Source organism: Notamacropus eugenii, chromosome 1 (genome assembly GCF_028372415.1).
Source record: "Notamacropus eugenii isolate mMacEug1 chromosome 1, mMacEug1.pri_v2, whole genome shotgun sequence".
NCBI classification, from domain to species: Eukaryota; Metazoa; Chordata; class Mammalia; order Diprotodontia; family Macropodidae; genus Notamacropus; species Notamacropus eugenii.
In genome coordinates this window covers 128,088,462-128,102,278 of record NC_092872.1, presented here as the reverse complement: position 1 = coordinate 128,102,278, position 13,817 = coordinate 128,088,462, and the positions used below count along the sequence as shown (strand labels likewise).

General features: G+C 35.6%; 1 protein-coding gene across 7 annotated transcripts in view; it reads left to right on the top strand.

Annotated features, from left to right (window-relative positions):
• Positions 1-13,817, top strand: part of DENND4A (DENN domain containing 4A) — a 136,527-nt gene that overhangs the window by 92,344 nt on the left and 30,366 nt on the right. For all 7 annotated transcript variants that reach the window (XM_072614425.1, XM_072614418.1, XM_072614413.1 and 4 more), the window contains 3 exons: positions 178-396; positions 1,111-1,256; positions 8,060-8,193. In XM_072614425.1, coding sequence (XP_072470526.1) covers positions 178-396; positions 1,111-1,256; positions 8,060-8,193 — 499 coding nt within the window. The remainder of the gene's footprint in view (positions 1-177; positions 397-1,110; positions 1,257-8,059; positions 8,194-13,817) is intronic.

Genomic DNA, 13,817 nt, shown 5'->3' with positions numbered 1-13,817 from the left:
TACCCAATAAGTGGTGAAGAAAAGAGAAAGGCACGCCTTAAAAATTTCATGGTGTAGGCATATGAAATTGACTCTTTAGTCTATTGAACTGTCTTTCAACTGTTATCCACTATTTGTCATTGTGAAAAATATTTGCTGTCATTATGAAGAAAACACCAACACTGTATTTCTTTACAGTACAACAGAGACCCAGAGAAGATGAATTAATGGATCTAGCAATGAATGACTATGATTTTAACTCAGGAAAGAGATTGCATTTGATAGATATGGAAATCCAGGAGGCATTTTTAGGTTTCATGGCCTCTATATTAAAAGGTTACAGATCATACTTAAGGCCAATAACACAAGCCCCATCTGAGACAGCCACAGATGCAAGTTCCCTTTTTGAGCTGCAAGGTGAGTGATTCCATTTTACCATCTAATAATTTTGGCTCTATAGCAAGTAAGTTATGTGAGTGATTCACTTTTTCAGCGGATACTTTTAACCATTCCATATTTAACTAATTTCTTTAAGATTAATTCTTAACTCCCTCAATTCTATTTATTGCATACAAATTAGTAAAAAACAGGCAAAAGAAATAGTTTAAGTGGTAAATAAGATATTGAACATAAATGCTTTGTGTTTAATATTTAAAAGAAAAATTGTGAAAAATGCAGAGTTCACTTGCTTTATAATTTGAACCTTTTTTTGGATAGAACTATGATTTTCTTAGCAAGGGGAACTCTTGGTGTGGAAACTCCCTCCATGTAAATCACAATTTATCTGCAAATTGTGTTAAAGTTTCCTGGGGGTACTGAGAGGTTTAGTTAATTTTCTAAATGAAATAGCTAGCATGTTTCAGGAGCAAGATTTGAACACAGGTCTCCTGATACCAAAACTGGCCCCCCTATCTACCATGCCACACTGCCTCTAGAAGATATATGTGAAAAAAGAATTTTAGAGAGGAAAAGTACTTCTCTTTTGAAAAGCGACATAAAGGAATCAAATAAAGTAATTTGAGAAACTAATATGAGTAATAAGTTCTCTATATCTTCATGTTTGACTTTTTTTTGCTCATAAATTAGAAGTATACAAGCTACATTCTGATGGTTTATGTGCTTGCTTAATAGGATTCTTAAAAAGCCGGGACCGGTCCCATCAAAAATTCTACAGCATGATGACCAAAACACAAATGTTTATTCGCTTCATTGAGGAATGTTCCTTTGTCAGTGACAAAGATGCAAGCTTAGCATTTTTTGATGATTGTGTAGACAAAGTAAGTTATACTGTTATAGAACCTTTCATTTACAGGTGAACTTTACTTTGGATTATAATAATAAACCTCATGAATTAAAAAAAAAATAATACCTACCAGGATATGAAGTAACCTCTGCTTGCTTTGTTTGAAATAAATAAAGTAATTGCGTTGGGACAATGTGCACAGTAAAAAAAGAAATTTCAATGAAGATGATTTTATAGCAAATTTGAATAAGTTTAGTTTTATCATTGACATCTCATGATAAAAACTGTTTTTGTGAGAAAGTTTACTAATAAATTGAAATGAAAGCTTTTGCTCAATAATAGTTCAAATAGTAGCTAGCACCGTGGCATGTTGTGTTGTAGTAGATAGTGTGCTAGCAGTGTTTGATAGCTTTCCACTGACTTGAAGATTCTCTTCTCATCCCCATCCTGTCCTCCTCCATTCAGTTCACAGTAATTCATTTTTTCCTGGGAATTCCCTGATTAAAGTACCCAAGATTTTCTACTCTTTTCCTTTTTTTCTTTTTATTTGCAATGATTAACAATTATAATGCCAGCTCTCACTTTTCCTGTTATTGAGTAATGCGATTTATCATGTATTGTTTTGTTTTCTTTCTTTTTTTTTTTTGTTTTTGGAGAGGGAAAGGCAGGGCAATTGGGGTTAAGTGACTTGCTCAAGGTCACACAGTTACTAAGTGTCAAGTGTCTGAGGCCAAGCTGAATTTGAACTCGGGTCCTCCAGGACCAGTGCTCTATTAACTGCACCACCTAGCTGCCCACTATGTATTGTTTTCTAACTGAAATTCCTTAAATTTCATAGCATCATAAATTAGATTTAGGAAGGACTTTAGAGATCATCTAGTCCACAGCTCCTGACTTTCTACTAAAATTAGGGCTTTGTCTTTTTCAACTTAGGAATCTAAGTTTGAAATTTCTTTTAAAATAGAGAAGGCATATTGTTTTACCAAATCAACAAGTCTCATACATAGAAGGGTTGTTTATGTCCATCACCTTAAAAAATAATGAGTAGTACTTTGGATTATATTATTTTAGAATTTATTCTGCTCTATTAATACTCACAGATGACTCAACTGGCGAAATGCATACCTGTTGCCCCCAACAAAGTCTTTGATTTCATTAAGTTGTAAGACACATTGGGGAAATTTAATCTATGGACTTATTTACATAACTGTGCAATGAAGCTTTATTGTTATAATATCTTGATGCATTTCTAAGATAAAACCATAATGGTGGGGGGGGGGGGTTTCTATACAAATGGTTTCTCTGTAGACTTGATCCTACATGTTGTGATCTGCATCTGAGACACTTATAAAGACCATCTAATTTTATGTTTCCATGAACAAGGGATTCATTATGACTAACTACAGTTAGTTTTGGAGTGGAAAAAGGAAAGGGTTCCTATTTTGTTTTTTTGGTTTTTTAATGGTTTATTTTTCAAGATTAGGATTGGAATTCTAGTTAAAGTACAAATACAGAGGGTCCCCAAAGTCTTGGTACAATGTTAGGTTTCATGAGCTTGAAACTGCACTAAAACTTTTGGGACACTGTTCTGTACATTTTCAGCGTATTTTATAGCACAATATTCTATTAAGCTCATTTTGCATAATAAAGTCTTATTTCAAACAGTTTCAAACTTATGAACACTAAACTTACATATGATATATGCACATGAGCGATTGACAAGATCATTCACTGTCTCTGTTGCTCTTGATGACAACTTTTTTTTGTTCCCCAGGAATGAGCAAATGTAGAGAGGGGCCTTCTTTTACCCATAAAATTGTAGAGAAGTGTAAAAACAGTTAGTAAGTAACTGTTTCCCAAGTATATCTCTACTGCTCCCGAGTATTGTCAACCATCTCTATTTGGAACTCAGTGAGTTTTCCCATAGTCACAATGTATCATTGAAATAGTATTATGTTATGGGTTAAATGATTTTTGTGGCCTGATCTGAAAACCTAAGCACCGTATTTTTCCTGTAAATCTTTTCTGTAGAAACAAATATATGCTCGTTACATAGAGATGATATTCCTGTTTTCAATAGAATGTGAACTTTCAATTGTTTCCAACATTAGCCAACTACACACGTCTTCGCCTTGTTCCTCTTTGTGAACAGTGGCATATGTTCTGAGATAAATTATTGGGTTTAGGTCTGTATCTGTTACTTTAAAAAGAATTTTCTTCAGACCTTTAGCCAGAGAACTCACAAGGAAGAAAAATAACAATGTTATTGTAAATATACTTTTTTATGTGAGAAAACAGGCCCATTTTTAATACTTAGTAATAGCATTCATGGTGGGGGTCAGGTGGCAGTAAATAGTAGCAGCAGCAGCAGCAGCAGCAGCAGCAGTAGTAGTAGTAATAAACAGAAAAATTATTTACTGTTGCATATATAAATATCAGCATAGACTGAAATCTCCTACAATTCCATTATATTTTGGGGCCATTGTGAGTATCTTGGGTACAGATACTAAGTTTCAGCTAACATTAGATGTGTTACTCATCCATATTATAGTATCATGTAGCTAAAAAATAATTCTAATTAAAATTGTAGGAAACACAAGACTTGTCATATTGCTAAGAACCTGAGACGTTATGATCTGGGACATTAATGTACTATATAATTAATGCATTAGTTGACTAGGATTTCATGAAAGTAGGTCACCTGCTGTTCACTCAACAAAAATTAATACAGAAGATTATTGAAATGATTGCTTGATGATTGTCAGGCCTCAAAAGTCTCCAAAAAAATTCTTCTTTTGAAATACACACATATATATATTACTATTTATATATAGTAATTTTTAAAAACTGAATTACAACTTAAATTACAATTTTAATTCTAGGTTGAAAAGAAAAATTTATTTGTGTGATGTGGGGTAAAATTATGTTTAAGCTTTTCAATAACTTCAAAAACAATTATAACTCTTCAAGTTGTGGGGAGTTTTTCATTAATTACAAAGGTAAATATAAAGAAAAATGGCATATTTTTTTCATCATCACACATGCTACAACAAGCTAGAATATACTCTACTAATTTTTCTTTTTGGGTAACCTTCGTACATAATTTTAGGACAAACTTACTTTGATACCTAGAATTAAATAGAATTTACATTCTGAAAAGGATAAAAATACAATGCTGGGTTATTTTTGTGTATGTTTCTTTGTTCAGTGCTATAAATAGTACCTTGAAGAAATTGTGATGTAGGGTACAAAAAGAGTTAAGAAATTTATTAATTCTGTTATCATTGGTCCTGAAATACTAGACTTTTTAAAACGTAGCTGACAGAGGACCCAGGTGATGCTACTTATTATTTGTGTAACCTTTGACAAAATAATTAACTTCTTTCAGCTTCCATTTCCTCACCTGTAAAACTGTGTGTGTGTGTGTGTGTGTGTGCACGCGTGCGTGTGCATGTGTGTGTTGGGGAGGAGTGGGCTATATGATCTCTAATGTCCATTCCTAATCTAAATCTTGTAATTTTTAAGAAGTTGGGGAAGGGAGGTGGTTCCTCAGTTGTCAGCTCTAAATTAAAAAGAAATTTAAGTGACTAAGTTCTTACGTCATTGTAATTCCCTTCCACCTTTCTTTCTCTGTTAGAAATAGGTACTAGATCTTTTGTGATATACCTCGAGTCTAGTTGGAAATTTTCCTCATTTCATACTGCCTCTTGACTTTGTAAAGAGAAAATGACCGATTTTAAAGGGATTTCAGGGGGAAGGAATGGATAGGGAAGCTAAAAACCTACCAAAAGGTAAATTTTTCAATCACAGCTCTTGAATACAATCTACTAAATTTTAGAGGAACTAATGTCTGTGTCGGTGGAGGGACCAATAAAACTGCAGGACCTTGAAGTTATAAGCAGATGTGATACTTCAGTACTTTTGGTGAGATTTGAATTTAATAACAGGTGGGGACATGTTCCCTCTTGAAATAGAGTCAAACCCATGTACATATGCCTTCTCATCTTGTGGTGCTTGAAGGTGTGATCCCTTCAGATCCCTACAGGGGCCCATTCAGTATTCTAGGTCATCAACATTATGAAAGTATCTCTGGAGCACAAAAATTATCAAGCCCTTGTTTCTTACTATATAACTAGCACTTTTCCTTTTTCAATCTTGCATCTCTTTGATGATAACCTTTTATGCTACTTCTTGCATACCATTCCTCATTGCTAATGTACTATAACCTCTTTTTGCCCACCATGCCTTTCTTCATCACCTTTGGGTGACCTGCAATTTTAATTCTTTATAGATTATATTTCAAGATTCACAGCCATACATTATCATTGGAAAACTTTAATAAAGTGTCATTTATGACTCCTTTTAAAAATCATTTTTCTTGCTATGTATATATAATTATAATTTTGATGTTTTTAATTTCTGTCTTTTAAGTACCATAAGCATCTCTAAAGAGCATTTTCAAGGCAGATATAAATCTTATGGAAAACATGAAGAGAACATAAAAATAACTTTGAAAGACTAATTTAATTTTATTCTGATATGGGCATTAGTTTTTTTCTCTTTCTCTATGATAGACACAGGTGTCATCATGCTTTGCAAAAGACAGAAATGTTGGATATATTTCATGTTTGTTTTTGTAATTTTGAAATAAGGTATAAAGATTTTATTGGGTTATGTTGAAAATTTGCAAAGGTAAATGCTTATTTAAAAATAATGCTGAACCTAAGCCTGCAGCATAAAATCTCAGCAATTATATTATGTCATTTTTGTAGAGACATTGTGAAGAGTTAAACCTGTCTCTAGGGTAGGGCAATCAGTCTGTCAACAAGCATAATGTATGTATGTATGTATGTGCATATATGCGTATATATATATACATACACACACACACACACACACACACACACACACACACACACACACACACACACACACACACACACACACACACACACACACACACACACTGATATGTACAAGCCATTGTCCTAGGTTTTAGAAACACAAAGGCAGCACAAGCCCTGCCCTCCAGCTGAGCTGGAGTGTAGGAGAGAGAATAAAGGCAAAGGTGTCAATTAAGAGACTTATAGTAGTTCATCACCCTGTGTCATGAGGGCCTGAACCACGGCCGTGAGTGGAGAAAATGGAACAGGTGCAATAAATAGTGTGGAGATAAAAGAGACAAAGCTTAGCAGCTAACTGGATATGGAGGCTAAAGAAAAGCTAGACATCAGTCTTAAGTAGCAAACCTAGGGAATAGAGGTTATAGTGCCTGCAACAAAAATTAGAAAGTATAACTTAGAGAGCTAGTTACTTATGAAGGTGATAATTTTTTTTAAAAGACCCAGGACTCACGTTCATTGGTCAGGCTAATACACACACACAATTTTAGTTGTCCTTGATTTTCATCTTAACCCTTTTTTGACATTTGTTTTCTTATTTTTTTCCTCTTTTCTTCTCTGTGATGATTTTTTGACCTGATTTCACCTGCCAGCAAAATGTTGGAGAAACTGCACCATATGATTTGCCTTAGCCCTCTAATTCCCTAGGATGGCTCTGAGTCCCACATTCCACTACAGATGACCCTGCTTATGAGTAATCATTCACACTGTCTAAATATCTTGTGTCTTTAGGATTTACCAGTGAGGGTTGAAATGTATTTTCCCCCACAGGTAAATTTCAAAATGTCCTTTATTACAGCTGGAATCGGATATCTTGTGAAATCAAAATTTCAGTGTCTGCCTTGACTATTCTTTCATCCCACACATAGCCAATTAGTTTTCAAATTTTGTATTTCCATCTCTACATCCCTTCTGTTCACTGGCGTGGTCATACCTTCAGTTTAATCCTTCATCCCTTCTCTGCTGGATTAATTAGCCTCCTAATTGATTTCCCTGCCTCAAGTCTCTCCTCAGTCCAATCCATCTTCCTCACAATTTTCAAAATTATTTTCATAAAGTATGGATCTGACCCTACTTGCTCAATAAACTCTAGTGACTCTGTTTTCTCAAACATATAATACAAAGTCCTTCATTTAACTTCGAAAGCTCTTCACAACCTGGCCCCTTCTCATATTTCCGGTCTTTCTACATATTACTGTCCTGTTTTCACTCTGTAGTTCAGGCATACTGGTCTGTCTACTGTTCCTCACATATGATCCTTCATCACCCATCTCCATACCTTCATACTGGCTATTCCTCACACCTAGAATACTTTGCCTTTTCACTTTTGCATTTCAGAATCTCTGGCTTCCTTCAAGACTCAGCTCCACCTCCATCATCTTCTGCACTAAGCCCTGGCTCCTGGTGCCTTCCCAGTGTGACCTTGTAGCTACTTTGCATGTATCTTTGTATATACATATGTGTTTTCTTTGGAAACAGAAACTGTTTTCCCTTTTTCTTTGTATCTCTAGCCCTTTACACAGTGTCTGGCACACAATAAGCACTTAATACATGCTTGTTGATTTTTGAACTTCTGGTATTTGGTAAATTCACTGGAAACTCTCACTTCTAGTGATACAGATGGCAGTCATTTCTCAACTTTTTATTCTGTATTTCTTGTTCACATTTAGATAAGCCCTCTGTTGAAGGACTTCCCAGTGTACTGCAATGGCTTTCTTAAATTTCAGAGGCACTAATTATCTCAGGCCTTCTGTTCACTTATTCTATCTCACATGATCAATATCTTTAGGGCACTTCTAGTATTTAAACTGCCTTATTAAGATGCCTCAGCTCCTTGTGCCTAGCATAGATCTTTCTGTTGCTTTTTAGGATATTTGTAATCCTTTGCCTCCAAGGAAAATGTGTTTTTAGTGTATTTCTTTTTAAACCTCTTTAGGTAGATATGGACAAAAATGGTGAAATGCGACTTATAGAGCTGGATGAATCCTTCAAAAGTGAACATACTGTTTTCGTAACCCCACCTGAGATCCCACATCTGCCCACTGGTGAAGAACACCCTTTACAGTACAGGTATTCAATAAGTAAAATGTATGGGTTCAAAAGAGAAATTTGATCATCTATATACACTATTTTACATCAGTAAAATGGGAAGTGTTGGGACTTGATGATCTTTAAGTTACTATTATAGCTCTAAAATCTGTGATCCTATGGACTATGGTATTTTTTAAAGCTAAAACATTATAGATCTTAATATTTGTAGATAGCAGGCAAATTTATAGCAAATCATTAAACAAATTAAACCCATACTTAAACAACTTTATATTTTTTGCATAGTACCCACACACTTGGGAAAGTTTCATCATAGCCATGTAATTAGTTATCCCCTCAAATGTTGAAAAGAATTCTGTTAGACAAAAATTTATGTAATTTTATTATATTTCAAAAACATTTCAAAATTTTTATTTTATTTCATTAAAGGTAATTTCATTAAACATAATTATCTCATTAAAGGTAATTTTTAAAAGATTAATCAAATTCCGTGGCCTCCAAAAAGATTTTGCAATATTTTATATGAGTGTAGGCTTGTTTCTGCATCTTTAACTTCATACTATAAATTTTCAAGAAATATTCTTTGTTTTAAGTGAAATCTGTGCTAATGAGTTTGACCCTGATAAGTTTACTATGTGCTTTAGATGCATTCTTGTTTCTAGTACACAATTAACTTAGGGTGCATTTTTTTTATTGGTTGGTTGGTTTGAAAATTTTTAAAAATAGTAATAGATTTTAGAAAATGCTATAATTCAAGATGGTTGAGTCTGGGGCAAGACTCAGCCAAACTCTCCCAGTGTACCCCTCCAAACAACTTTAAAATAGCACCACTAATCAAATTTTGGAGTGGCAGAGGCAAAAAAAAGTTGAGGGAGACATTTTTTCCATCTTAAGACAATTCAGGAGCTCCACAGGAAAGGTCTGTAACACTGGAGTGGGTGCAGGCCCAGAGTTGGACAGGAGTACCAGCAGAGGGTCTTGGAAGAGGCCACAACAGCAGCAGCAGCAACTGCTGCTCACCCCAGAGACTGGGAGGGGGGAGGTTGAGGGTGTCAGACAACTGATTAGAAAGAGATTATGGGGTGGGGGGGCTTGTAGGTGGTGCAGTGGATAGAGCATCAGCCCTGAAATCAGGGGAACCTGAAGTCAAATCTAGCCTCAAGCACTTACTAGCTATGTGACCCTAGGTAAGTCACCTAGCACTGATTGCCTCAAAAAAAGGAAGAGATCACAAGGGACCATTTTTCTGGCACTGGGAGCAGCTGGAATTGATGTGCAGCTCAGTTGTCCACAAGCAGTGCTGGGTTTCAGTTTGACAGTAGAGAGGTAGAAACAGAAGACCTGGTCATAGTTCCAGGGCCAAGAAAAATGTTAACACCTGTGGCTGCAGGAGAGCAGAGACCCTTTCTGTGTAAAGACCAGAGCACAGACCAGGAGAGTAGTGATCATACCTTTCCCAGGATAACAGAACCCTAGAAACATCAAAAACTTGCAGACCCCCTGAACTTGCTCTGAAAACCCACAGTACAGAAAAGCCTGAAACTTGGCACAGTGCCTTCCCACTCCCAGGTGAGCAGAGCTCAACTTTAATATAAAATTCAAAGTAAAGAAATAGACTGGGAAAATGATCAAACAACAATAACAACAAAAGAACTTGACCATAAAAATCTACTACAGTGGCAAGGAAGACTAAGACATAAACTTAGAAGAAGACAGCAATGCAAAAATAGCTACAAGCAAAGCCTCAAAAATAATTATTGGTCCCAGGACCAGCAAGAATTCCTGGAAGAGTTAAAGAAAGAGATAAAAGTGGTAGAGGAAAAATTGGGGAAAGGAATGAGAATGATACAAGAAAATAACAAAAAGAGAATTACAAGGTTGGTTTTAAAAAAGAGTATACAAAAATACTGAAGAAAAGAACACCTTTAAAAACAGAATTGGCCTAATGGTAAAAGAAAAACAAAAATTCACCAAAGGACTCCTTGAAAAAACAGAATTGACCAAATGGAAAAAGGGGTACAAAACCTCACTGAAGAAAATAATTCCTTAAAAATTAGAAATGGGCAAGGGCTAATGACTTCATGAGACATTAAGAAACAATAAAACAAAATCAAAAGAATGAAAAATAGAAGCAAATATGAAATATCTCATTGGAAAAACATCTGATCTGGAAAATAACTGGATCGAGAGATAATTATCAAGGAAAACTGCCCCAATATCTTAGATGCAGAGGATAAAATAGAAATTGAAAGGATCCACCAATCATCTTCTGAAAAAGATCCCAAAATGAAAATCCCCAGGAATATTATAGCCAAAGTCCAAAACTCCCAGATAAAAGAGTAAATACTGCAGGCAGCAAAAGAAAGAACCAATGCAAATATCATGGAGCCAGTCAGGGTAACACAAGATTTACCAGCTTTTACTTTAAAGAATTGGAGGGCTTGGAATATGATATTCTGGAAAGCAAAATAATTAGGATTACAAGCAAGAATCAACTATCCAGAAAAACTGAATACAGTCCTTCAAGGGAAAAAATAGATCTTTAATTAAATAGAGGACTTTCAAGCATTACTGATGAAAAGACCAGAGCTGAATAGAAAATTTGGCGTTCAGACACAAAACTCAAGGAAAACATAAAATGGCAAACATGAAAAAGTGATGGTAAAAGGGACTCAATAAAGTTAAACTGTTTGTGTTTCTGTATGGGAAGATGATCTGTGTAACTCCTTAGAACTTTAGAGGACCTGAGTGTGAGTCGATTATATTATAATGATCTCTAAAAACAAAAAAAGAAAAAAGAAAGGGTGAGAAAGAGGGATGCATTCGGAGAAGGAGAAGGGAGAGCTAGAATGGGGAAATTTTTTTTACATAAAAGAGGCATATAGTGGAGAGGCAATATTTGAATCTCACTCTCATTGGAATTGGTTCGAAGAGGGAAGAATATATATATACATATATATGTATATATTCTGGCACACACACACACTCCGTCAGAAATAGAAATCTGTCTTATCCAATAGCGAAGCAGGAGGGGAGGGGATGGGGGGGATGATAAAAATGATAGTGAATTAAGGGAGGCAGTGATCAGAAGCAAAACAGACTTTTGAGGTGGGACAGGATAAAAAGAGAGTGTGAGAAGGGTAAATAGAACAAAATAATATAGTGGGAAATACATAGTAATTTTAAATGGTCAAATGCTATGAACAGGCACTTTTCAGAAGAAATTAACGCAATCTATGGTCATATAAAATGCTCTAAATTGTTATTAGAGAAAGGCAAATTAAAATAACTTTGAGGTACCACCTCATACCTATCAGAAATGACAAATGCTGGAGGGGATGAGACAATACATACATTAATAAACCATTGGTGTAATAGTGAACTGGTCCAACCCTTCTGGAAAACAATCTAAAACTATTCCCAGTGGTCTATAAAACTGTGCATACCTTTTGATCCAGCAATACCATTACTAGGTCTGTACCCTCAAAGGGATCATAAGAAAAGGAAAAGGACTTATATGTACAAAAATACTTAAAACAGGCCTTTTTGTGGTAGCAAAGAATTGTAAATTGAGGGGATGCTCATCACTGAACAAGTCGTCGTTGATGATTGTCATGGAGTATTATTGTGCTATAGCAATGATGGGGGGGGGGGTTTTCACAAAACATGGCAAGACCTATATGAACTGATGCAAAGTGAAGCGAGAGGCATGGAGAGCTCGTTGTGACAGTGTTGTAATGATCATCAGCTGCTCTGATCAGTACAGGGATCCAAGATGGTTTCAGAGGACTCTCCGCCTCCAAAGACAACTCATGAACTCTTGAGTGCAACTTGAATCATAATTTTCTTGTTTTATTTTTTTAACTTTGTTTTGATATACTTATATGGAAATATGTTTTGCAAGAATTCACATGTATAATTGATATCATTTTGTTTGTCTTCACAGGGGGTGAAGAAAGGTGGGAGGGAGAGAAAGAATCTTGAATTTAAAATTTAAAATTTGAAAAGAAAAGTTTGCTAAAATAATAAATTTTTGAAAGGAAGAAAATGTTATAATTTTTTGACATCAACTATTACTAGTTTTCTTTTCTCCAATTATACTACGATTTCAGGTTTACATAATATTTTTCTTTTTAGGAGCTCAAAAATTTTATTGCATATTTATCTCAGTCTCATATTTTTGCTTTTTTGGGGGGACAGTCTTTCCTTTAATTGTCCCCAAATCTTTGTGAAAGGCAGGCAGTAGGACATAGGTAATTTCCCACTGTAGCAGGAGAAAGAATGGAGAAGATGAGGTATCCGTTGAAACCTGTGCAAGTTGAAAACTGACTTTTCTCCAGTGTAGGGTGAAGAGAAAGGGATAAACATTTATACAATGCCTGCTGTGTGTGAGGCCTTGTGCTAAGCACTTTACAAATATGATTTCAGTTGATCTTCACAACAGCTCTGTGAGGGAGGTGCATTATTGTCTCCATTTTGCAGATGAGGAAATTGAGGCAAACAGGTTACGTGACTTTCCCAGAGTCACACAGCTTGTAAGTGTCTGAGGCTGGATTTAAACTCTTCTTCCTGACTCGTCCTAGTGCTTTATCCTCTGTGCCATCTAGCTACTTTTAAGTCTGCTGCATTTCTCCGTAAATGTTGTGACTTCTGATATTTTTCTTGATCCCCTTTTTTAAGATACTTAAACATTTCATAATTTGTCTTAATAAATATACATCTCATTTCCTACTTGGACATTTTTTATTCTACTTTTATAGATCTTGAATGAAGTAATGAAAAGCATTTATTAAATGCTTCCTATATGGTAAGCAGTCTTCTGCGTGCAGGGAGTACAGAATCAGGAGAGTTTGTTCTTCAGGAGGGACTGTAGGGGAATAGTGAGCCGGGGCAGACACACAAATGATGAGTGCAGCCGTGGGAGAATTAATTGACTCCCCATAAAAGTATGTGCATGGCCACAGGTTGGAAAATGACTAGGATGAAGATAAGGCTGTATGGACCCAGGGAGTTCAGAGCTAAGTGGTATAGTTCTTTTTGGATATAATTTCTAGAGGGCCAGTTTGGCAGATGGAGCAATACCATTTCTTTGTGTTATTTGTCAATATAAACTGACTTCTCTTTTCCCCGTTTGGATTTATTTTTTCTATGTTATGTCTTTTATTCTATTTATGTTGTCTTACTCTGTTGCTACTGTGTCTTTGTAGACATAACTTTGATGTATAAGCACTAGTAAGTCCTACCAAGCTGGAAAGTAAGGAGAAAAGATTAAGCACCTACTATTTGCCAGGCAATATAGAGGCAGCTAAGCTCAGTGGGAAGAGTGCTGGGCCTAGAGTGAGGAAAACCTGAGTTCAAATCCAGCCTGTGACACTCACTACCTGTGTGACCCTAGGCAAGTCACTTAACCTTTGTTTGCCTAATCCACTGGAGAAGGAGATTGCAAACCACTCTAGTCATATGAGATCACAAAGAGTCAGACACAACTGAACAACTCAGCAACAACATGTGCTGGGCACTGTACCACAGGCTTTACGAATATTATCTCATTTAATCCTCACACTAATCTTAAGGAAGCCAAAAATGGGTCCAGTAAAAGATTGTCCATATGTCATTTGAGGACTAACCTAGTGAAGTTCAAAGAA